The following is a 24,531-nucleotide window of genomic DNA, read 5'->3' as shown; positions in this document are numbered from 1 at the left end:
ATCAACTAGACAGTCTGTATTAGTGGTGGATGAGCTGTTTAAAATCCACTCCGTCTGTGTTTCACGGATTGCCTTTTGCTCTGTCATCCACTCACAGACCAATGCAAATTTTTGTTGTGTGGAAAAATACACAAATAATTACATAAGATAAGAAGTTTCATAAAAATTTACAGAATTTACCTCAGTACTTAACAGTTAGCACATTGTCCTCCATTCCATTCAACTTTTCCTCAGCAGAAACTTGCGTATCTTCCTATGAATAAATATGCTCAAATTTCAGGAAAGTAAAAAAAAATCCTGAAGTCCACAGACTCTGTGCGGCCCTGGGCGGGGGGGGGTCGCTCTACAGCGGATTCTGCAGGTCGGATTCTTAGAACTCCGAGCTCATTTTAGTCCATCTTAATTTCTCCAGCATCCCTAGTCTGTATATTAACAAAGCTGGAGATAAATTTAAGTGCTGCACTAGGTTAAAAAAAAAAAAGACAATAGAAGCCAAATTGAGTAGTTTTACCAAAATATCTAATCAGCCTTTCCCCCCCTTTCCCGATACCCAACTACTAGTACAACCAGCTTTTGTAACAGCTTTCCTGATGAAGAGATCTGGGGATCTCAAAAGCTTGCACATCTTTTGTGATCTTTGAGTTAGTCTTATAAAGGCATATTCTATGGATTTTGGAATTTGACAGCCATCGAGTGTGTGTGTGTGTGTGTGTGTGTGTGTTTAAGTGAACAACAAAACCTGACTGCACACGTACCATTTCTTTTTGTAGACCTTGTTATGTTTTTCTTCGAGAGAGATGAAATTCAAACCCGGTTTTATAGGCAAGCCATGCCCTCCCTTTCAAGTCCAGGTGCGTACATTTTTGATGTGAGAAACAGTCAGTCATAATAACCCATATAGTGTGCCATAATAATAACCCATATAGATCACCTTGCAGTGGGATTTAAAACCACAAGAATGTATACCATGGTTTTAGTTAGAAGGTGAGGCTTTGCTAAAAAGACAAGAAGAAAAGCTCGAATAACCAATCTTTGGTTTTCCTCCTTTCTAGATAATAGATGAAAATTGCAGTCCCCTCCCTCCTGGAGAAGAAGGAGATATTGCTTTTAGAATCAAACCGAAAAGGCCCTTAGGTCTCTTCTCTGGCTATGTGGTAAGGAGGAATCCTTTAAAATTACTGGGCAGAAAAGGAGGGGGCATAACAGAAAAAGGGGCACTAACAAATTGGTTGGGGAGTCACATCTCTTTTTGGTTCTTTTTCATGAACACATCCAGTGGAGGCCGGTGGCTCTGTTTTCGGTGGGGATGTAACCATTCTGGGTTTTAGTGAGAACCAGACAGAACTCTAAAGGAGCTATCCAAGGTGCTGAACCCATTTGGGGGATAAGGTCAAGATAGCTTCGATAGCTCCTTTGGAGTTCTGTCTGAAACCCAGAATGGGTTCACTGCCCCACCGAAACTGGAGCCATCAGCCTCCACTGAACACATCCACACCATAGATTCAGTGAATTATAGAGTTCAACGGTGCCTGAAAGGTCATCTAGTCCACCCCTTGCCAGTGCAGGAAGTCTGCTGCTACAGCAGGCATGGACAGCATCCAGGAACAGGGGGGCTGCATTGTCCCCTCCAGACCCCACAAGGCTGCACTCTTGCCCCAGCAGCCATTCCATCACCAAAATTCATCTCCATGGTGGGAGCAGCAAGGGAAAAATGCCAATTTCTCCTTCTATAATGGTGGATTTTGGTGGCACGGCAGCAGCAATGGGGCAGTGAGGGCCACAAACATGCCCACGTGGGACCACATGCATCCCAGGCTAAAGTACTAGTTCCCCTCTACTCAGCACTGGTTAGGCCTCATCTGGAGTACTGTGTCCAGTTCTGGGCACCACACTTTAAGAAGGATGCAGACAAGCTGGAGAGGGTTCAGAGGAGGGCAAAGAAGATGATCAGGGGACTGGAAACAAAGCCCTATGAGGAGAGACTGAAAGACCGGGGTATGTTTAGCCTTGAGAAGAGAAGACTGAGGGGAGAGATGATAGCGCTCTTCAAGTACTTGAAAAGTTGTCACAGGGAAGAAGGCCAGGTAGGGATGGCGGAGAATTCCGCCACGGACTCCAGAGTCCATGGTGGAACGATCCCACTCACCTCTGCCTCCCGCCAGATCATCATGGAGCCAAATCCTCCTCGCCGGCAGCTCCATTCAGCAAGCGATATGGCCGCCATTGCCATCCGTATTGCTGCTGCTGAGAAACAGGAAGTGATCCAGATGCAAATGGTGTCTGCTACGCCATTTGCATCCCTGTTTCTTCTTGCGATAGGCTACGTAAATAGCTACGTAAATACAGATGCTTAGCCTATCGCAAGAACAGTAGCCATTTGTGTCCGAAACTTCCTGTTTCTCAGCAGCAGCAATACAGCATGGCAATGGTGGCCGTATCACTTGTAGAACAGAGCCGGCCAGCAGTTCTGTGGACTCACTGCGGAGCGGAGCCAACCAGCGAGGATTCCGGGGGGGAGTAGGAATGTTAGAGAATTTTGCCACAGATCCCAGGGAGGCTGAATTCCAGTGAATTCAGCCCCCCAGAATCCGTGGTGGAAGGGAACAACCCGCCCCACCACCCCGTGAAAGCCCCGCGAAACGTGGCTGGCTGCAGCTCCGGTGGTGGCTCCAGTGGTGGTGGCTCCAGCAGCAGCAGCAGCTCAAGCAGCTCCAGCTGCTGCCGGGCTGCAGCCGCAAATGGCGGCCACTACGCTGGCTGCCATTTGGGTCCCTGGCAAGCCGTGATAGGCTACGTAAGTATCTATGTAGCCTATCACAGCTCAGAGCAGGGATGCAAATGGTGTAGCAGCTGCCATTTGCATCCCTGCTTTTGCCATGATAGGCTACGTAAATATTTACGTAGCCTATCACAGCTCAGTGAAGGGACGCAAATGGCGGCCGCGATGCCGGCCACCATTTGCATCCACAGACCTGTCATGTGGATGCACCCGCTGGCGGCTCCACGGAGTCGCCACAGAGCGGAGCTGGCTGGGGTAGGATTTCGGGGGGAGGTATGGAGCACCTCCCCCCCACAGTGAATGTCACCCTTCGAAAAGGTAAATGACTTTCGTACATCCCTAGGGGGGAGGAACAGATCGCCTCCCCCCCCGCGGACCCCCCTGCGGACCCCAGGTAAGGGGATAGGTACATCCCTAAGGCCAGGATCTCTTCTCAGTCATCCCAGAGTGCAGGACAGGGAATAATGGGCTCAAGTTACAGGAAGCCAGATTCTGGCTGAAGATCAGGAAAAACGTCTGATTGTTAGAGCAATATGACAATGGAACCAACTATCTAGGGAGGTAGTGGGCTCTACCATGTTGGAGCCATTCAAGATGAAGCTGGACAGCCATCTGTCAGGGATGCTTTCACTTAAGATTCCTGCACTGAGCAGGGGGTTGGACTCGATGGTCTTGTAGGCCCCTTCCAACCCTATTCTATGATTCTATGACCCCTGAGTTACTGCATCCCTTGATAGGTGGCTGTCTAGCCTGACTGAAGACCTCTAGTAAAGGAGAGACCACCACTATCCGAGGCACCCTTTCCACTGTCAAACAGTTCAAACCATCAGGATGTTTTTCCTAGTCAAAATTAGGGATGTATGGATTTTGATAAATCTGTTCTGTGTTTCACAGATTGTCAAGTATCTTTTGTTCCCTTGTCTGCACATTGACGGAATCACATTTTTTTTAGGGATGTCCAAGAATTTCATTCCACGAATGCATGTGCATATTAGCATTAATGCACATGAATGCAAGTACAGATTTGCACAAACCCGACCCAAAAAGTAAAATTCTGGTCCACAAGTCCACATGACTCAGAAAAAGCTGGTCTGCTGTGAAATCCATAGGTTGTTTTCCTAGGAGTCCAAACTCATTTGAATCTGTTGCAGATTTCTCCAACATCCCTAGTCTAAATCTCCTTTCTCGGAGCTTGAATCGATTGTTTCAAATCCTGCCCCTTTTAGCAATGGAAACCACATGTGCTCCATCTCTATGACAGACCTTCAGATATTGGATGATGACTATCGTAGTGCCTCTTCTCCAAGCTAAACATATCTTCCACCTTTCCTGACTCGACATGAGGAGACATTCTCAAGAGGAGTCATTGGACATTCTCCAGATCCATTTCCATCTTTGTTGCCCTCTTCTGGACACATACCAGTTTGACTACATCCTTCTTAAACTGTGGTACCCAGAACTGGACACATCATCTGATTGCACTAGCAGCTGAACATGAGGACCCACAGTACTGAAAAAGCATTAAATTTGAGATGATGTGAAAATGTCCTGTCTGTGCTGCTAGTTCCATGGTGGACCATCTGCACATGCAAAACATCACTTGACATTGCAGGAATCAAGTGATGAACATGCATGTGTGGATTTGGCCTAAGGGATGATGCTTCATTGTTCTTAGGATGATCCCAAGAAAACAGCCTCAACAGAACGTGGTGACTTCTACCTTACTGGGGATAGAGGGATCAGGGATGAAGATGGATACATCCGGTTTGTCGCAAGAGGAGATGATGTGATCTTATCCTCTGGGTATGCTTTTGTTCTCAAGATGCATGCTAAACTTATAAAATTAATACCACTATTTGCAGCCCAAAACGTAAAACACAATTGTAATGTACAGATCTTGGTCATAAACCCAAGCCACCATTTAGGGACATCCATCGCTGTGAAATCTGTTCCTTTTTGGGCTCAACTGTCTCCTGCTCAGCACCTGACTCAGCTCGCATTTGCAGGCCAAGCCGCAAAGGTTTTCCTGAAACCCAGGAACTTTTTGTGTTTGTTTTTTAAATTTGAGTAAATAAAAATGTGCACAAATCACAGCCACAATTTGCGCAAATTAGACAAATTGCAGCTGCAATTTGCACACATTTCTCTTTATGCAATTCTTAAAAAATGGAGAATCCACAAACTGGCCCAACTTGATGCAGATCAAGTCAAGCCCGCTCGTGGGGAAACAAGCTGAAGTTCAGGGAGCCGAGCTGATGAAAGCTCAGTGAGTTCTGCCCCCTCCAGCATCCCTAGTCACTGTATGGAAAACACAAGAAGTTTCCATCAGCATCCGTAGAACCGAAGTGTAGAAGACTGGACTCAGGCTTGCAATATAGAAATCCAGCAGTCTTTTATGAGCATGATGCCTCCAAGGTGTACACAGAGAGCAACCACCTTCATGGACTTCCAACTGACTTCTATGGGGCGACAGTTCTGTGCATGCTAAAGGACACCCCATTGACGTACGCACCCTAACTCTATGTGTGCCTTCCAGCACAAACGAAGTTCTAATTTAAGTTGATAGCTTGCCAAGATCAAACTAGGCATGTACAGATACTGTTACATCCATTCCGTCTGTGTTTCATGGAATATCAGGCATCTTCCATTCCATTGTCTTCTCATTAAAAGAATCAGAATATTTTCATGAGAATTCCTTTCATTTGCAAATGCGCATTTGTGCTAATGCACATTTGCACGATTCCCCCCCCCAAGTAGAAACTGATCCGCAAGCCTGCATAACTCAGAAAAAGCTGGCATAGAATTGTAGAATAGTAGGGTTGGAAGAGGCCTATAAGACCATTGAGTTCAACCCCACTGCAGAATTCACAGGTTGGATTCGCAGAAATCCAGTCTCATTTGAATCCACTGCGGATTTCTCCAACATCTCAAGATTTAAATCAGGGGTGTAGAACCTGAAGTCTGAAGGCCAAATCTGGCCCACCTGTAGTCCCATTCCAGCCCCCAAATGGCCTCTCCCCTTCCCCTGGTCTCACCCTCTTCCCCCCAACCACCAATAATTTAGTGGTTTCCCAGTTTTGGGGCTGGGGGTTGCCCCATTCTAAAAGGTTGAAATGCCCCTTCTAAAGCTTAATTACTGGCAATCAGAGCTTTATGCTAAAATATGCTGGCATTTTTGGCCCTTGGCCCCTTTGCCTTCAGCCCCTGTGCACCACTGGAATGCGGCCCCTGGGTCCTTCTCCAAAACATAATTCAGCCCTTGGGCTGACAGAAGCTCAACACCCCTGCTTTAAATATTAGGACACTGCACTACACACTGATTGACCATGGGTTTCCTGGGCCTCTGGCAGAGATTTCCCAGCCCTGGCCACCTTTTAACCAGGGCTGCCAGGGACTGAAGCTGAGAGTTTCTGTACACAATGCACATGCTGTACCACTGAGCTATGGTTCCTCCCCATTAGGTATCGCATCGGGCCTTTTGAAGTGGAACACGCCTTGTCCGGGCACCCGGCAGTAGCAGAATCGGCTGTTGTCAGCAGTCCAGATCCCATCAGAGGAGAGGTAAGAGGACCAGCAGCATTAGAAAGGAATTCATGTCTTGTCAAGATATAGCTACAAACGTTAGTGAAGTTCGAACCGAATGAGATCATTAAATGCAGCAGGATGCCAAATATTCTCTGTGGCTTGGAACCTGATGGCAGAGCAATTTTATTTCATTTAGTGGCACACACGTCCAATGTTGCAACAGAACTGATGGTGAATGGTATTAGTTGCTCAGTTCCTGTTCTGGGGGTGGGGTGGGGTGGGGGGTCATTTGCTGATTTCCTTTCATTATGTCTTTCTTTTGGATGGTTCATTGCAAAATAGTTATACATACACAAATACACGCCTATTCTTAGCTGTCTGCAGCTTGAATAGTTTCTTATGCCTCTTATGTTGCAATGTTATCATTGTTGTTATATTGTAGTTGTCTTTTTATAATGTTATGTACACTGTGGGGGGAAAGGCCTTGTGTCAGGCCTAAACCAAAGTCTCCAAGATGGGAAAATACGGAGAATATTGTAAGGGAGTAGCTGAGAAAAACAAGACATAAAGAACTAGGGAAGAGGGTAGAATAAACATCCCTGCACACAGATAAAGCAGGCTCCAAGCTAGGGATGTCAGAGAATTTCACCACGAATCTCGGGGAGGCCGAATGCCAGCACATTTGGCCCCCCGAAATCAGTGGCGAAACGGTCTGCCACCACCCCACGCCCCCCCCCCCCCGGGACGGGACTTACCTTGGGCGAATCTTCCTGGTGGCGGCTGCTCTGGCGGTGGGGTGGCTGCGGGGCGGCGGCGGGGCGGCAGCAGAGGCGGCGGCTGGTCTTCTGACCGGCTGCCGCCGCCGCCATTTCCAGTTAAAAAAAAAACGTGAGAGGCTACATCAAGATTTACGTAGCCTATCACGGCTAGATTTTAAAAAAATACCATGATAGGCTACGTAAATGTTTACGTAGCCTATCACGGCTGATTTAAAAGAAAAAGGAAAAAACGCGCATACGCAAATGGCGGCGCCCATGGGTGCCGCCATTTGTGTTCCTTATTTTGACACGTCTTAGTCTACATAAACATTTACGTAGACTAAGACGGTGAAAATAAGGGGAACACAAATCGCGTAGACGCTACGCTATATGCGTTCCCCTTATTTTCGCCGTCTTAGTCTATGTAAATGTTTACGTAGACTAAGATGTGTCAAAATAAGGAACACAAATGGCGGCGCCCATGGGTGCCGCCATTTGCGTACGTGCATTTTTTTTTCTTTTAAATCAACCGTGATAGGCTACGTAAACATTTACGTAGCCTATCACGGCTGACAGCAGGGACGCAAACAGTGGCAGCTACAGCCACCGCCATTTGCGGACCCGTCCGGCCAGGATTCGGGGGGAGGAGGGATGGAGCGCCTCCCCCCTGGCCAGAATTTCGGGGGGAGGGACGGAGCGCCTCCTCCCCACCTCGAATCAAATTTCGTTAAAAGGTAAGTGACTTTCGTACATCCCTAGCTCCAACTCCTGTCTCATGAGGGCAATGGGCAGGCAAAAACCCATTCCCTTCTGAGATAAGGTACTGACAGGCAGGAGGAATTTGCAGTTCATTGTGCCCCAGCTGTGCTTTGGGGCGTCTTCATGGTTAGGGAGCACTGATGCATATGTGAGCACCCCCAACCCTAATGTGATTGTATATTGATAACAAAGCTTTTAATTGGCTAAACCCATGTAACATGTTCCCAAATTGTAGTTCCTTTGTGAATTTCCTGGGTATACATGTTCTGAATAAAGTGTGATTTCAGATACATGACCACCAGCCTCATCCTTTGGGCAGGGGTGGTTCTCATTCCCTTTTGTTTCCCCACAGTTTCCCCCACAACACCACCCTGGGGTCCCTTGTGGATGAAGGGTGGTTTATACATTTTAAAAATCTATCAATTAATGAATTATATCCATGACTAATGTAACAGAAATATTACAGTCTTAAAGCAAAATGGTTCATCTTCTGCCGCTGCTCTGATATGAATCAAAGGATACTGATGACAATGTACCCTTTGATTCACACTGGAGCAGCTGAAGAAAGCAGGCACTGACATGATTGCTTTAAGACTGTATTTGGGTTTTGTTAGTCACTATAATAAGTTGTGGCTACCAGTTGTTTTCCGGGCCAAATTCAAGGTGTTTGGTTTTGAACTTTAAAACCCTATACAGTTCCAGCCCAGCCTATCTCAAGGAGTGCCTCCAGCAACACCAGACAAGCCACTCAACAAGATCAGCCTCGGATGGCCTTCTCTCTGTCCCATCAGCCAGGACAGTTAGGCTGGTAAGGACGAGGGAGAGGGCCTTCTCTGAGGTGGCCCCCACTCTGTGGAACTCCCTCCCAAGGGAACTCCACCATGCCCCTCTCTTTAATGAGCTTGCACCACACAGTGAAAACTTGGTTGTTCAGGCAGGCATTTGGGGTGGGTTAGGGTATTTTTAGACAATGTTTTAATGTGTAATTTTACTGTTTTAAATTGCACTGTTGTATTTATCTATTTATTTGTTGCATTTATATCCCGAAGTCACCCAGTGAGCTTCCATGGCTGAGTTGGGACTAGAACCCGGGTCTCCCGGCTCCCAGTCCAACACTCTCACCACTAGACCACACTGGTTGTACATCGCCCAGAGTGGCCAGGTGACTGGCCAGATGGGCGGTTAGGAAAATAAATAAATAAATAAATAAATAAATCTGTTTCTAGTGATTAATTGCATCTATCCAGGTTCCAGAACAAAAGTGGTCTGAACTGCTGTTTGCTGCTTTAAAATATTATATGTATAATAGACCTAAAGTTTATGCTGCTTGCATAAGGCCAGGGCTGTCACTTAGTGGTAGAGCCCCTGCTTTGCCTTCAGAAGGTCCCAGGTTCGATCCCCAGCAGCTCCAGGTAGAGCTGGAAAAGGATGCTGTCTGAAAACCTGGAGAGCTGCTTCCAGTCACTGCAAAAAATACTGTGCTAAACGGAACAGTGATTTGACTTGATAAAAAGCAACTTCCTATGTTCCATACAGCTTCTGTTTGGCAGAATCCCTATTGAGATGGCAAACCAGTCCTTTCACTCACTGACACTAGAAGTATTATCACTTAATCTTGCCTTCCTTTGATTTTGTTGTAGGTTGTGAAAGCTTTTATCATCCTGTCTCCTGCCTATCAGTCCCACGATAAAGAGAAATTAATTCTTGAGCTGCAAGAATATGTCAAAAAAGAGACTGCTCCATACAAGTACCCCAGAAAGGTGACTACATTGCTTGAAATGTCTGAGCATCGACCTCAGGATTTACCTTGACAAAAACCTAGGTGGCTTCCTAGGACGGCGTGTTGTTTGGGCTTCCTGCATTTGCTGCTGCTGCTGCTGCTGGTGCAGCCGATCAGAGAAGGGTTTTGTCCCCTTGATGTGAGGGCTTTTTCTGCATTGAGAACAGTAAGGAGGCAAAAGAAGGATGGAATATCTGATGATAATCTGAGGCATTTGGGGTGGGTTAGGGTATTTTAAAAAAAATGTTTATGGTAAAATTTTATTGTTTTAAATTGTTTTATGGTGGGTTATACATCGCCCAGAGTGGCTGGGTGACCAGTCAGATGGGCGATTAATAAATTTAATAAATAAATAAATAAATAAAATATAAAAAACCTCAACAGGAGCAGGCAATAAACAAGAAATGTGAAGGGGGTGCATTGAGGGGGAGTTTAAGTGGGTCCAGATCTGGGTGCTAGGATGCTAGCTTTTGGGGATCAAGGGTTCCTATGCCTTCAAGAGCTATATGACAAGCAGAAATTCAGCAGGTGATGTTCTTTGTCACTCTGTTATTAAAGTACAGATGCCCTGACCCCCCCCAAAAAAATTGCTAGATGGATTTGAAGTGAGGTTGATGAGCTCAGGATCAAGACACATTGTGGTGTGGAGGGTTGGGGATTAGATCAGAGGGCAGTTGCATAGCCAACATTTGGTTTACACTTGCAAGTGAAGGACCTCTAAGTGAGATCTCCTGGGACGGAAGATCTTTGGGGTGATGTGCATTGAAAGGGAGATGTTTTACTGCAGAGATGTCGAACCGCTTTCAGCCTGAGGGCCGAATTGAATTTCAAAGCAGGTCTTGGGGGCCGCATTCTGGGAGAGGGGGAGGGCTGGAGGCAAAGCAGCAGGACCCAAAATACACCCAAAAAATCAGCATGTTTTACCTTGTTTATTTATTTATTTATTACATTTCTATACCATCAAATAACTGAAGCTGTCTCAGCAATTCACCACAATTTAAACCATCAAATACAAGATGATAAATGACAATATAAAAAATTTAAAAATATAAAACTACAGAATCATCATCGTCATCATCAAACAGAACCTAGCCACAGTGCAAAGATTTAAAATACAGTACCAGATGTAAAACAGAAACTGAAAAACTAAAATGCCTGAGAAAATGTAAAGGTCTGCACCTGCCGCCAAAAAGAGCACAATGTAAACGCCTGGCACACTTCTCTGGGAAGCTCATTCCAAAACAGTTTAAAGCTCTCACTGCCAGTAACTGAGCCTTAGGAGAGGCATTTCAGCCTTTTAGAACTGGGGGGAAAAACACACAAAAGCTAATTCAAGGCATAGGAGCTTTGCTGGGGGGAGGGGGGACACGAACCAATGGCTCTCCTGTTTCTTTCCGAGTATCTCTCAAAAGGCCCCTATCCTTCACAAAATGAAGCATTTCCTCCTATCAATGAATGCGACTCCCAATCAAAGTGTATTTGCTCAGACTTTTCTTTTAACTTTTTTTTTAATTCTTTCGAATTAGATTGAGTTTGTTCAACATCTACCCAAGACAACGTCCGAGAAAGTCCGAAGGAAGGCTCTGAGAGAGAAAGAGTGGGAGAAGGCCTGATGACACCCTGAAGTTAACCCAAAGCAGACAGTTACTTGACACAACAGTCCCACTGATGATGATGAACTGTTGGCTTCTGCAGTTATTGGATTTCATGGTTCCACCCAGTTCCATTATCTCGTTGTGGTTACAGAACATTAATTCACTTGATTATCATTGTCACTCATAAATCAAACATTACTGAAAAGCTCTCATCGTATCATCATATTGACTAATAGTGATCTCAGGTCTCCAACTGCTGTTCCTTGCATAGCCAAAACAGCACCACCCACACACAAGAGGGAGATAACAGCAGGCTCAGGGGAACACCAAGATTTGCAGATGTACAAAAAATCTTTCAGGGGGGGGAAAAAAACCCTAAGACAGGGGTGTCGAACCTCTTTCAGCCCAAGGCTGAATAGGGGAAAACATGCAAGAGCTAGAAAACCATCAAACAATAAGTGATTGGGGGAAGGGGCAGAGTCAGGGGACAAGGGGACAGGGGCGTGGCCATCTGGGGAGCCCTGGGGGAAACCCCTGAATAATGAGAACTGGACATACTCAATGGACATAGAATGCCTTCGGGGGAAGGATAAGTATCTTCTCTGAGTGAAGCCATGCCTTCTGAGTGAAGCCATGCCTGCTGGTACCCCTGGGCATGGTCCCTGCCATGATGCACTCTTATAGCCCCATGAGGGAGGGTGCCTCATTCTGCTGTGGGGTGGGCTGCCATGTGACTTTGTCCCTTGGAGCCACCCCTGTGGCTTCAAACTTTTATCACCTGCAAAACTTTCATCACCTATCTGTTGGTTAGGGAGGTCTGCCACCTAGTGACTGAAGTCAGAACTTCAGGCTTCTAACACATGGATGCATTTAAATTAATTAAAATTACATTATGCATTTAAAACACCAAATAATTCAGAGATACACATCCCTGCCGTCCCTTTACTATGCATGCCAAGTTTCAGGTGTCTAGGTTTCACAATCCTGGACAGACAGACAGACACACAGACATCCTCTTTTGAGAGAGAGTGGAATCCACATTTTGACCTGTTCAAGGTTATAGCTGCAACACCAACAAAAACCATTAAAGAACTATGTGTGTTAAATGCAAAGCTTGTGCTGATTTTCTTCTCATTTTTAAACTCGCAAGAAGCAAAAGGAATTGTGCAGTCCTATGATGCAGGCTCCTTTGATTGCTTAGGGTGCAATCCTATGCACGTTTAGACAGAAAAAAAAAGCCTAGCAACTTTGGGGGAACTTTTTTTTTGTCTAAACATGCATAGGACTGCGCCCTTAGCCACCCGGTGAAACACAGGCAATGTGTTCTTCCTTCCCCGCCCTAAATGGCTTTCCCATCCACATCTTCCAAAGGATCCTGGTTCTGTTTTGCAGCCATGAAACAGACCTGCTAAGACACTGCCATGAAGCTGGTGGCTGTGGGAAGGAGGGGGGATGGGACACTTCTCAAACTGGGGAGAGGGAACAAGTGGGGTACTGCAGGGCTCAGTCCTGGGCCCAGTGCTCTTCAACATTTTTATTAATGACTTGGAGGAGGAGGTGCAGGGAATGCTGATCAGATTTGCAGATGACACAAAATTGGGCGGGGTAGCTAATACTTTGGAAGACAGAAACAAAATTCAAAGTGATCTTGATAGACTGGAACGCTGGGCAGAAAACAACAGAATGACATTTAATAGGGATAAATGCCAAGTTCTGCACCTAGGAAAAAGAAACCAAATGCACAGTTACAAGATGGGGGATACATGGCTCAACAACATTACAAGCGAGAAGGATCTTGGAACTGTTGTCGATCACAAGCTGAATATGAGCCAACCATGTGATGTGGCTGCAAAAATGGCCAATGCTATTTTGGGCTGCCTTAATAGAAGCATAGCTTCCAAATCCCGGGAAGTACTAGTTCCCCTCTATTCAGCACTGGTTAGGCCTCATCTGGAGTACTGTGTCCAGTTCTGGGCACCACACTTTAAGAAAGATGCAGACAAGCTGGAGAGGGTTCAGAGGAGGGCAACAAAGATGATCAGGGGACTGGAAACAAAGCCCTATGAGGAGAGACTGAAAGAACTGGGCATGTTTAGCCTTGAGAAGAGAAGACTGAGGGGAGATATGATAGCGCTCTTCAAGTACTTGAAAGGTTGTCCCAGAGAGGAAGGCCAGGATCTCTTCTCGATCATCCCAGACTGCAGGACACGGAACAATGGGCTCAAGTTACAGGAAGCCAGATTCTGGCTGAACAGGAAAAACGTCTTGACTGTTAGAGCAATACGACAATGGAATCCATTCCCTAGAGATGTGGCGGGCTCTCCCACACTGGAGGCCTTCAAGATGAGGCTGGACAGCCACCTGTCAGGGATGCTCTGACTTGGATTCCTGCATTGAGCAGGGGGTTGGTTGGACTCGATGGCCTTGTAGGCCCCTTCCAACCCTGCTATTCTATGATTCTATGACACAGCAAACTGGTCTGGTTGCAAAGCTGCCCAGCAAAGCAATGAATTGAGTGATAAAACAGCAAACAAACAGCAGTTCCCAGAAGCAGCGGTGCCAGTTGTCACCCAGCAGGTGGATCTAACCAGCCTAACGCATTGGGGCTTTGTAAGGGATTATGGCTGAGCTTCTACGATTGCTAAGCATTTAATTGCCACCGGTGAAGGGCACGGGGTCAGTGTTCTTTCATTGCAGCTGGGCAGCTCACACTCATGAGAATGGGAGCAGTACTCTCATTGGATGTGGAGGGGACCGCCATCCATGGCCGTTGCTTCTTGCTCTCTAAACCACCTGGGAGGAGCGCAAGACTAGCTAGAAGCTGGCTCTGGGAAGAAGGCAGCGATGTCATTGTTAATGAGTTCCCAGGAGCCACCCAGCCTGAGCATCACGCCAAATGTGCATTTCCCTGCAGACGCCACCTTAGCAACACAAGCGACAGAAACATCAGGGCCAGCCCGAGACATTTTGCCAGCTGACGTGAAAGACGAGAAGTGCCACCCTCCCCGTTCCACGCACAAAAGTTCTTTTATTACAGTATGACCACGGAAATCGCAATGGTGAAGAGGTGGAGCAGCTCAAGGGGGCTCTTGTCAGTGGGCCCCTGCTGGGGTGTGGGCCCTTGGCAGGTGCCCAGTCATGCCTACTTGTGACACCAGCCCTTCAGGCTCCCCAAGCCTGAGAGAGTGGTGGGCCCTGAGGAAAATGCTGATGGGCCGGATGGGGAATCCCACATCCGTATCCAGCCCACAGGCTGGAGTTCCCTCAGGTTCCCCATACCCGGTGTATAGGATTGCAGCCAAGGCTTACCTGCGCGCTTACCTGACAGGAAGTCCCAGTGAAGTCAATGGGACTTACTTCTCAGTAGACATGTGTAAGATTGCACCACAATCTATGCATGGTGTGGAGAATGTGGATAGGGAGGCTTTTTTCTCCTTCTCTCATAATACTAGAACCCATTTAGCTGACTGGTGGGAGATTCAGGACAGATAAAAGGAAGGACTTCTTCACACAGCGCAGAGTCAAACTATGGAATTCACTTCCACAAACAAATCCTGCCAGACGAATCTGATCTCATTTTTTGATCAGGTCACCTCCCTTGTGGACCATGGGAATGCTGTGGACATCATATACCTCGACTTCAGCAAAGCTTTCGACAAAGTGCCCCATGATATCCTGATGAGCAAACTAGCTCAAAGTGGGCTGAACAAAACAACTATCAGGTGGATCCACAGTTAGCTACAGAATCGGACTCAAAGAGTGCTTATCAATGGGACCTTCTCAACCTGGGGAGAGGTAACAAGCGGGGTACCGCAGGGCTCAGTCCTGGGCCCAGTGCTCTTCAACATTTTTATTAATGACTTGGAGGAGGAGGTGCAGGGAATGCTGATCAGATTTGTAGATGACACAAAATTGGGCAGGATAGCTAATACTTTGGAAGACAGAAACAAAATTCAAAGTGATCTTGATAGGCTGGAGTGCTGGGCGGAAAATAACAGAATGAAATTTATTAGGGATAAATGCCAAGTTCTGCACCTAGGAAAAAGAAACCAAATGCACAGTTACAAGATGGGGGATACGTGGCTCCACAACACTGCAAGCGAGAAGGATCTTGGAATTGTTGTCAATCACAAGCTGAATATGAGCCAACCATGTGATGTGGCTGCAAAAAAGGCAAATGCTACTTTGGGCTACATTAATAGAAGCGTAGCTTCCAAATCCCTGGAAGTACTAGTTCCCCTCTACTCAGCACTGGTTAGGCCTTATCTGGATTACTGTGTCCAGTTCTGGGCACCACACTTTAAGAAGGATGCAGACAAACTGGAGAGGGTTCAGAGGAAGGCAACAAAGATGATCAGGGGAACGGAAACAAAGCCCTATGAAGACAGAATGAAGGAACTGGGCCTGCTTAGCCTTGAGAAGAGAAGACTGAGGGGAGATATGATAGCACTCTTCAAGTACTTGAAAGGTTGTCCCAGAGAGGAAGGCCAGGATCTCTTCTCGATCATCCCAGAGTGCAGGACATGGAATCATGAGCTCACGTTACAGGAAGCCAGATTCCGGCTGAACATCAGGAGAAACTTCCTGACTGTTAGAGCAATACAACAATGGAACCAATGACCTGGGGAGGTGATGGGCTCTCCCCCACTGGAGGCCTTCAAGATGAGGCTGGACAGCCATCTGTTGGGGATGCTCTGACTTGGATTCCTGCATTGAGCAGGAGGTTGGACTCTATGGTCTTGTAGGCCCCTTCCAACCCTACTATTCTATGATTCTATGATACCACAAGATGTAGTGATGGCCACCAACCTAGACGGCTTTAAAAGGGGGTTAGAGAAATTCCTGGAGAAGGCTATCGACGGCTACTAGTTTTGATGGCTATGTGCTGCCCCTGGTACCAGAAGCAATGAGCCTATGTACACCAGTTGCTGGAGAACATGGGCGGGAGGGAGCTGTTGCACTCATGTCCTGCTTGTGGGTTCCTGGTCAACAGCTGGTTGGCCACTGTGTGAACAGAATGCTGGACTAGATGGACCCTTGGTCTGATCCAGCAGGGCTTTTCTTATGTTCTTATGTTCTCTACATGGGATTCAAAAGCCTCTCAACAACAGCTCGGAATACAATGGTTGTCCTTGATCACATAGGAGAGGACCCAGTCCCATGTACTCAGAAATTAACAGCACGTGCTTGCCCAGAATGAGGATCCAGAACAGGTGCACGATGAAGCTGAGTGACTTTTGTTCCAAGCTCCACTTGTTTTTCTCCCTTCAGTGTTGCCCTTCTTAATTTTCTTGCTCCACTTAGGGATATGAGCTGTTCTGTTTGTTTGGGCAAAATGCCTAAAGCTAATGATAGCCTAGTGTACATTTGTCAAGTTGTGTAAAGGCCCCTGGGCATAGCTATTTAAAAAGTTAGTATCGATTAAAGAATGGAGCTTTGATTTAATTAAAACCAGGGCCATCTGAACTAAGTGCCAAGGAAATCAGCACTGCCAGGAATTAGAATATCCCAGGGCCAGGCACAGCTGGCTGCCTTTTGTATGCCAAGATCATGCATTCCCAGTAGCAACCACCATCTTGGGCTGTGGCCAAGGAGATGCCCCAGGCCCCATCAGCAGGACCTCTTCCCAGCCACAAAGTTTGCAAGGCTCCAAGTTTCCTAACTGCAAATACAGTGGGGAACAAAGGATGAATCCACCTCCCGGCCCCCACCAGAGTTCTGACCTGCATCAGGGCTACCAGGCCTGCTAGCTTCATTTAAAATTAACCCTTTGACAGAATGGTTAAGTGTGCAATTGTTGTCACGTCCACTTTAGCCCTGATAGTAAATATATTTGATCTCCAGTCTTAGCCTCTCTCTGTCTCTCTGTCTCTCTGTCTCTCTCTCTGTCTCTCTCTCTCTCTCTCACTCACATACACACACACACACACACACACACCCCGTATGGTAGAAATTTAGAGTTCAGCCCCTGTTCATTTTTTCTGTGAACATTTCTGAGGTGTTTCTTTTTCTCTCGACCCCCTAGCAGGCCACATTGAGGGATTTCCTTTTAATATTCTCTGCACCATTCTTTGGCGGCAGTTGACATTTTCCCTCAGGAATACCCCAACCAAGACGACGGCAGGTCCAAAGCATGGTGGAGGATGCAAAATGGCAGCCAATGCAGAGGATGCAAAATGGCGGCCAAACGACAATGCTGTCGTTGGCAGCAACAGCAGCAACAAAAGCCCTGACTAGCATCTGCTGCCGCTAATGTCGATGCTCAGCCCCAAGAAGCCATGAGAGAATTTCTCGTCCCCCGGGAGAATTTCAGTGAAATAGTTGTCTTTCACACACATACACACACCCCACATTTCTCTGCCCACAAATAAGGTGGGGGATTTTGAGAAGCCATTTGTGCACAGCTCCAGGTGGAATTTTATCTTTTCACCTGGAAGGGATTAGTTACTGATCTGTGGTAGTGAACCAAAACACGGCATGGTTATTTAGCACCCATCCCCTCCCTTTTTTGCCTCATGTGCTCCTCCACCACCACCACCCTCCCCTGTGGATAATTGGAGAAATGATAAATGAGAAACTTTGTTCTCATGTGGGAATGAAGCCTTTCCTTTAAAGCCGTGCCCAAGCCACATTGAGGAGGCAGAGCTGGGAAGGGGATGTTGCGAGTCGTGCAGATGAATTAAATGTGAGTTTTGCCTAAGCGGATCGTCTCCAGGTAAGAACAGCTTGCTTTATTCTTATTTAGCATGTGTAACGCACTCCTCGCCGCCACCCCCAATGTACTGTGCAAATCCTTATCTGTCCTTGCAGGGCCGGCCCTTTCCTGAGGCGGGGTGAATCCTCTGCCTCAGGTGGCAGAGCAGGAGCAGAGACCTGTGAGCTCCCACCACAACCCAGAGGACCTGCCGCCTCCTACTCCCCACCCACCCCTTTTCTGACGCATCTTTCACCCACTGCTTTATCCGATTGCTGCCGCCGCCATCCACTCTGCAGTCTCTCAGAGCAGGTGGTAAACGAGTGGGGAGGGGGTTGATCTCAATTGGGAACATGGTAGGGGGCTTAAACCTGTTGCCCCCACCATGGTCCTGATCCAAGGTGGGAAGCACATGCTATTTACTTCTTTAAAAACCGGGTCACAGTCTTTCCCACTACGGGGAGATGTATTATATTTCTATTGAAATTATAGTAATTCTTTCTAAATTCGCATCTATACATCCAAATCAGCATATGCAAATGTTATGCAAATCTCTGTCCTCTTTTATCTTTTTTTTTTTTTAATGGTGATGCATTTCCTCTTTTGGGCACTGCATAAGTGGCCACCATATGATTAAAACTGGGACCTCTTGCATGTAAAGTGAGGCTCTACCATGGCCCTTCCCTGGCATAGTATGCACTGTGTAATTATAACCAAGAATGACTATATTTCTAATCGTTTCTTTCTCTGAAGGACTGACCCACACGCTACTCCCTGATCTCAGACACAGCCATGAGGATCTTCTTCGGATTCAAAATGCTAAGGCCTGCCTGGAACCCCAAGCCACTTTGCAGGTCGTTCCAAAAGGACATTCAGGAATGTGCTTCACTTGATCTTTTGGACTACGAAGCCATTAACCGATGTGAAAAGGAAGTCCCCAAGTACTTTAATTTTGCCAGCGATGTGTTCGATAAATGGTCCAAAGTTGAAAAGGTAACTTACTTTCTTCCAAGTTGGAGCAGCAATTCCCTACTTCAGGGAATGCACAGCCACTACTCAAATTATGGGGGGGAATAGGGGGGAAGTCCCCTGAAATCCATAAGTTCGATCCCCCGACTCCCTCAAATTTTAGCCAAATGGTGGCCTCCCTGTTGTTCAGTCATTCAGTCGTGTCCGACTCTTCATGACCCCGTGTACCATAGCACGCCAGGTCTTCCTGTCCTGCATTCTCTCCCGGAGCGTGCTCAAGTCCATATTCATTGCATCAGTGATGCTATCTAGCCATCTCATCCTCTGCCGTCCCCTTCTCCTTTTGCCTTCAGTCTTTCCCAGCATCAGGGTCTTTTCCAGAGAGTTTTCTCTTTGCATTTGGTGGCCAAAATATTTGAGCTTCAGCTTCAGCATCTGTCCTTCCAATGAGCAGTCAGGGTTGATTTCCTTTAGGATGGACTGATTTGACCTCCTTGCAGTCCAGGGGACTCGTAAGAGTCTTCTGCAGCACCACAGTTCGAAAGCATCAATTCTTCGGCACTCAGCCTTCCTCATAGTCCAGCTCTCACAGCCATACGTTACTACTGGGAAAACCATAGCTTTGATTAGACGGACCTTTGTGGGCAAGGTGATGTCTCTGCTTCTTACTATGCTGTCTAGGTTTGCCATAGCTTTCCTCCCAAGGAGCAAGCAAGCATCTTTTAATTTCATGGCTACAGTCACTGTCTGCGGTGATCTTGGAGCCCAAGAAAATAAAATCTGTCACTGCTTCCATTTCTTCCCCTTCCATATGCCAGGAAGTGATGGGGCCAGATGCCATGATCTTTGTTTTTTTAATGTTGAGTTTCAAACCAGCTTTAGCACTCTCCTCTTTCACCCTCAACAAGAGGCTCTTTAGATCCTCTTCGCTTTCTGCCATTAGGGTGGTATCATCTGCGTATCTGAGGTTGTTGATAATTCTCCCGGCAATCTTAATTCCGACCTGTGATGCATCCAACCAGGCGTTTCTCATGATGTACTCTGCATATAAGTTAAATAAGCAGGGCGACAATATGCAGCCTTGTCGTACTCCTTTCCCAATTTTGAACCTCTCGGTTGTTCCATGTCTGGTTGTTACTGTTGCTTCTTGACCCTCGTACAGGTTTCTCAGGAGACAGGTAAGGTGGTCTGGTACCCCCATCTCTTTCAGAATTTGCCAGAGTTTGTTGTGATCCACACAATCAAAGGCTTTAGCATAGTCAATGAAGCAGAAATAGACGTTTTTCTGGAATTCTCTTGCTTTCTCCATGATCCAGCGAAAGTTGGCGATTTGATCTCTAGTTCCTCTGCCTCTTCGAAACCCAGCTTGTACTTCCGGTAGTTCTCAGTTCGCATACTGCTGAAGCCTAGCTTGTAGGATTTTGAGCATCACCTTGCTGGCATGTGAAATGAGCGCAATTGTACGGTAGTTTGAACACTCTTTGGCATTGCCCTTCTTTGGAATTGGAATGTAAACTGACCTTTTCCAGTCTTGTGGCCACTGTTGAGTGTTCCAAATTTGTTGGCATATTGACTGCAGCACTTTAACAGCATCATCTTTTAGGATTTTAAATAGCTCAGCTGGAATACTGTCATCTCCACTAGCTTTGTTGTTAGTAATGCTTCCTAAGGCCCACTTGACTTCACTCTCGAGGATGTCCGGCTCAAGTTCAGTGACCGCACTATCATGGCTATCAGGGACATTAAGATCTTTCCTGTATAGTTCTTCTGTGTATTCTTTCCACCTCTTCTTAATCTCATCTGCTTCTGTGAGGTCCCTGCCTTCTTTGTCCTTTATCATGCCCATCTTTGCACAAAACGTTCCCTTGAGATCTCCAATTTTCTTGAAGAGATCTCTAGTCTTTCCCATTCTGTTGTTTTCCTCGATTTCTTTGCATTGTTCATTTAAGAAGGCCTTCTTGTCTCTCCTTGCTATTCTCTGGAACTCTGCATTCAGTTGGATATATCTTCCCCTTTCTCCCTTGCTCTTTGCTTCCCTTCTTTCCTCAGCTACTTGTAAAGCCTCATCAGACAGCCACTTGGCTTTCTTGCAATTCTTTTTCTTTGGGATGAATTTCGTTGCTGCCTCCTGAACAATGTTATGGACCTCTGTCCATAGTTCCTCAGGCACTCTGTCTATCAGCTCTAATCCCTGAAATCTATTCCTCACCTCCACTATATATTCATCAGGGATATGATTTAGGTCATACCTGAATGGTTTAGTGGTTTTCCCTACGTTCTTCAATTTCAGCTGAAATTTTGCAAGAAGCAGCTCATGATCTGAGCCACAGTCAGCTCTGGGTCTTGTTTTTACTGACTGTATAGAGCTTCTCCATCTTTGGCTGCAAAGGACATAATCAATCTGGTTTCGATATTTACTATCTGGTGATGTCCATGTGTAGAGTTGCCTCTTGTGCTGTTGGAAAAGAGTGTTTGCTATGATCAGCGTGTTCTCTTGGCAAAACTCTATTAGCCTTTGTCCTGCTTCATTTTGTACACCAAGGCCATGCTTGCCTGTTATCCTGGTGATTTCTTGGCTTCCTCCTTTAGCATTCCAATCCCCTATGATGTAGAGGACATCTTTTTTTGGTGTTAGTTCTACAAGGTGTTGTAGGTCTTCATAGAACCGATCAACCTCAGCTTCTTCAGCATCAGTAGTTGGGGCATAGACTTGAATTACTGTGATGTTGAATGGTTTGCCTTGGATTCGTACTGAGATCATTCTATCGTTTTTAAGATTGTACCCCAGTACTGCTTTTCCCACCCTTTTGTTGACTATGAGTGCTACTCCATTTCTTCTCGGGGATTCTTGCCCACAGTAGTAGATATGATGGTCACCTGAAGTAAATTCGCCCATGCTTGTCCATTTTAGTTCGCTGATTCCCAAGATGTCGATGTTCAATCTTGCCATCTCCTGTTTGACCACCTCCAGCTTACCTTGATTCATTGATCTTACATTCCAGGTGCCTAAACAATATTGTTCTTTACAGCATCGGATTTTCTTTTCACCACCAGACACATCCACAGCTGAGTGTCCTTTCAGCTTTGGCCCAGCCGCTTCACTCTTTCTGGCGCTACTTTGAAATTCCCTCTGCTCTTCCCCGGTAGTATATTGGACACCTTCCAACCTGAGGGGCTCATCTTCCAGCGTCATCTCTTTTAGCCTTGTGATACGTTCCATGGGGTTTTCTTGGCAAGAATACTGGAGTGGGTTGCCATTTCCTTCTCCAGTGGACCACATTTTGTCAGAACTCTCTGCCATGACCTGTCCATCTTGGATGGCCCTGCACGGCATAGCTTATGGCTTCACTGAGTTACGCAAGCCCCTTTGCCACAACAAGGCAGTGATCCATGAAGGGGGGCCTCCCTGTAGTCCTCAAAAAAAAAAAAGCCACAGTAAGATAAGAAGCTGCCTTAGACCAAGTCAGACCCTTGGTCCATCTAGCCCAGTATTGTTGACACTGACTGGCAGTGGCTCGACAGGGATTCAGGCAGGGTTCTTTCCTAGCCCTACCTGGAGAAGCTGGGGATCAAACCTGGGACCTTCTGCATGCAAAGCAGGAGCTCTACCCCTGAACTACAGCCCTTCCCCGCAGTAGCTAAGAGGGTGGGATCACAAAAAGGAAATGGACTGGAGCCATCCCCTCTCTGTCCTCACCTGTACTGCAAGTGCAGTGCAGAACATCCCTGTTACTCCTATGCAAAGTTAGAATGATGACTATAGTTTAAATAGGAATACACGGCATCTCACAAGGGTCAGGAAGTCTGTGACCAGGTGAGCTGTGTGCCTGCCTGCTCAGTCTGCTCTCCAGGTCCTGCTAACTGGGGATGGGCAAATTCAGGGCTTTTTTGTCTCCCTTCTTAGGATTCGTTATCTTTAAACCGGACTTGGACTGGACGGCAAATTGAGGATGCCTTCAGATGGAAGATTGTCCTCTGTAGAGTAGGACACATGACCACCCTATGTAACCAACACTCTATCTCACCGGCTAGAATTCTGTAGGCTTTAGTGCCCTCCAGTTTATGGACATGATTTATTTTCAAATCACAGAGGCCGGTTTTTATTATGGCTTGTATTCAGACAGCTGATTAAACCCTGTTCTTGCGGATTAGCTTTACCTCCAGTGCACAGCACAGATTTCAGAGAAACTCAGACAAACAATACAAGCATGAGGAAAGGAAACAGCAGCTATCAGGCTAAGTGCTAGGCTCACCCCATGCCCGCTGGAGACATTTGGGTTTCTAAGCCTTTACTAGGCACCCATCTCCATTTCCATGCTTTCCTGTGTAATCATAAGAACTAGAGACTTCGCCTTTTTGATTAAGACCCAAGCTTAACTCCTGGCCTTTATTTTACTTTGCATAACCTCACCCATAAAGACTCTGCCGCAAGCTGGGAAAACAGCAACAATGGTCTGGGATGCTGTTTTGCAGGATGGAAATAGACCAACTAATCCAGCCCTCTGGTGGATAGATGGTAAAGGGAAAGAAGTGAGATGGAGCTTTCAGGAGGTGGGTGTCCTGTCCCGGAAAGCAGCCAATGTCCTCTCAGATCCATGCAGTCTGCAAAGAGGAGACCGGGCGATTCTCATTTTGCCTCGAGTACCAGAATGGTGGTTGCTGAACATGGCATGCATTAGGACAGGTAAACATCTATAATGTGAGATATTTGACAGAGAAAAGGGGGGGTGTAAAGTGGCACAACAAGGAGGCTCTGGATCCCTGTGGAGATATATATATCTATATTCTATATGAGGCATTTTTGTGCACTGACCATTCCTTACTCATGGTTGTTTAGGGGTCCTTTAGATCATAGAATCATAGAATAGTAGGGTTGGAACTAGGGGCCTATAAGACCATCAAGTCCAACCCCCTGCTCAATGCAGGAAACCAAGTCAAAGCATCCCTGACAGGTGGCTGTCCAGCTTCATCTTGAACGCCTCCAGCGTGGGAGAGCTCACCACCTCCCTAGGTAATTGGTTCCATAATGACATTGTGACCCTCCAGTTTTGCTTCTGTTTTTAAACAGCACTTCTGGCAAGCTTTTTTAAAGCAGAAAAAATGCAGTATTATTTGTAAAAGTGAAAGAAATTGCTTTTTTCACTTGTGTAATTATGCTACTCCACTATAGCACAGCACCACCTAGAGGTTATGCAGTGGAAACACAGGAAAAGGAACATTCTTCATGTAGTGCTCAGATCTCAGTTCTGTGATTAACCCGAAAATAGATAAAGCGGATTAATAGCCTCATGTAGAAAAAAGCGAGTTCCCTCTCATATATATATGGTTGGATCTACACTTAGTCATACTTAGACTAGACTTTTGGTCTGATCAAGCAGGGCTCTTCTTAAAAAGGCCAGCATCAAGGGTAGGCATGGTTGGGCACCTGCCAAGGGCCTACACCCCAGCAGGGGCCTACTGATAGGAGCCCCTTGGAGTTGCTCCTCCTCTTCACCTGCCTTGTTCCTCTGCCTTTTGTTCTGGCCCAGAGACCAGGTGATGAGAAGGAGGAGCAGCAGATGCCACGGCCTGCTTACCCCCAGCTCTTTGCCTGCTGAGCAAGCAAGTGGTAGTAATGATGAGGAAGAGGAGCAAAAGCAGCTGGTGACAATGGTGGTGAGAAGGTAGACTCA

At 46.5% G+C, this 24,531-nt stretch overlaps 2 protein-coding genes across 4 annotated transcripts in view; both read left to right on the top strand.

The window, feature by feature from the left end:
• Window positions 1–12,300, top strand: part of LOC146336610 (acyl-coenzyme A synthetase ACSM3, mitochondrial-like) — a 29,559-nt gene extending 17,259 nt beyond the window's left edge. Inside the window, exons 8-13 of the mRNA XM_084818563.1 lie at window positions 771–851; window positions 1,053–1,154; window positions 4,455–4,582; window positions 6,241–6,340; window positions 9,462–9,581; window positions 11,128–12,300. Of these exons, the coding sequence (XP_084674689.1) occupies window positions 771–851; window positions 1,053–1,154; window positions 4,455–4,582; window positions 6,241–6,340; window positions 9,462–9,581; window positions 11,128–11,214 (618 nt within the window). The 3' untranslated portion in view covers window positions 11,215–12,300. The remainder of the gene's footprint in view (window positions 1–770; window positions 852–1,052; window positions 1,155–4,454; window positions 4,583–6,240; window positions 6,341–9,461; window positions 9,582–11,127) is intronic.
• A 5,502-nt stretch (window positions 12,301–17,802) lies between these two features.
• Window positions 17,803–24,531, top strand: part of LOC146336609 (acyl-coenzyme A synthetase ACSM4, mitochondrial-like) — a 30,007-nt gene continuing 23,278 nt past the window's right edge. Inside the window, exons 1-4 of one of the 3 annotated variants that reach the window (XM_084818559.1) lie at window positions 17,803–17,911; window positions 18,007–18,202; window positions 18,644–18,883; window positions 23,333–23,543. In XM_084818559.1, coding sequence (XP_084674685.1) covers window positions 18,683–18,883; window positions 23,333–23,543 — 412 coding nt within the window. In that variant the 5' untranslated portion in view covers window positions 17,803–17,911; window positions 18,007–18,202; window positions 18,644–18,682. Of the gene's footprint in view, window positions 17,912–18,006; window positions 18,292–18,643; window positions 18,884–23,332; window positions 23,544–24,531 lie in introns of those variants that run through there. The other 2 variants (XM_084818560.1, XM_084818558.1) reach the window with 2 other exon arrangements.

This window comes from Heloderma suspectum, chromosome 12, assembly GCF_057233095.1.
Source record: "Heloderma suspectum isolate Gila_16-S chromosome 12, 16-S_ref, whole genome shotgun sequence".
Lineage (NCBI taxonomy): Eukaryota > Metazoa > Chordata > Lepidosauria > Squamata > Helodermatidae > Heloderma > Heloderma suspectum.
The sequence above is the reverse complement of the archived record's forward strand: the minus strand, read 5'-3'. Positions and strand labels throughout refer to the sequence as shown.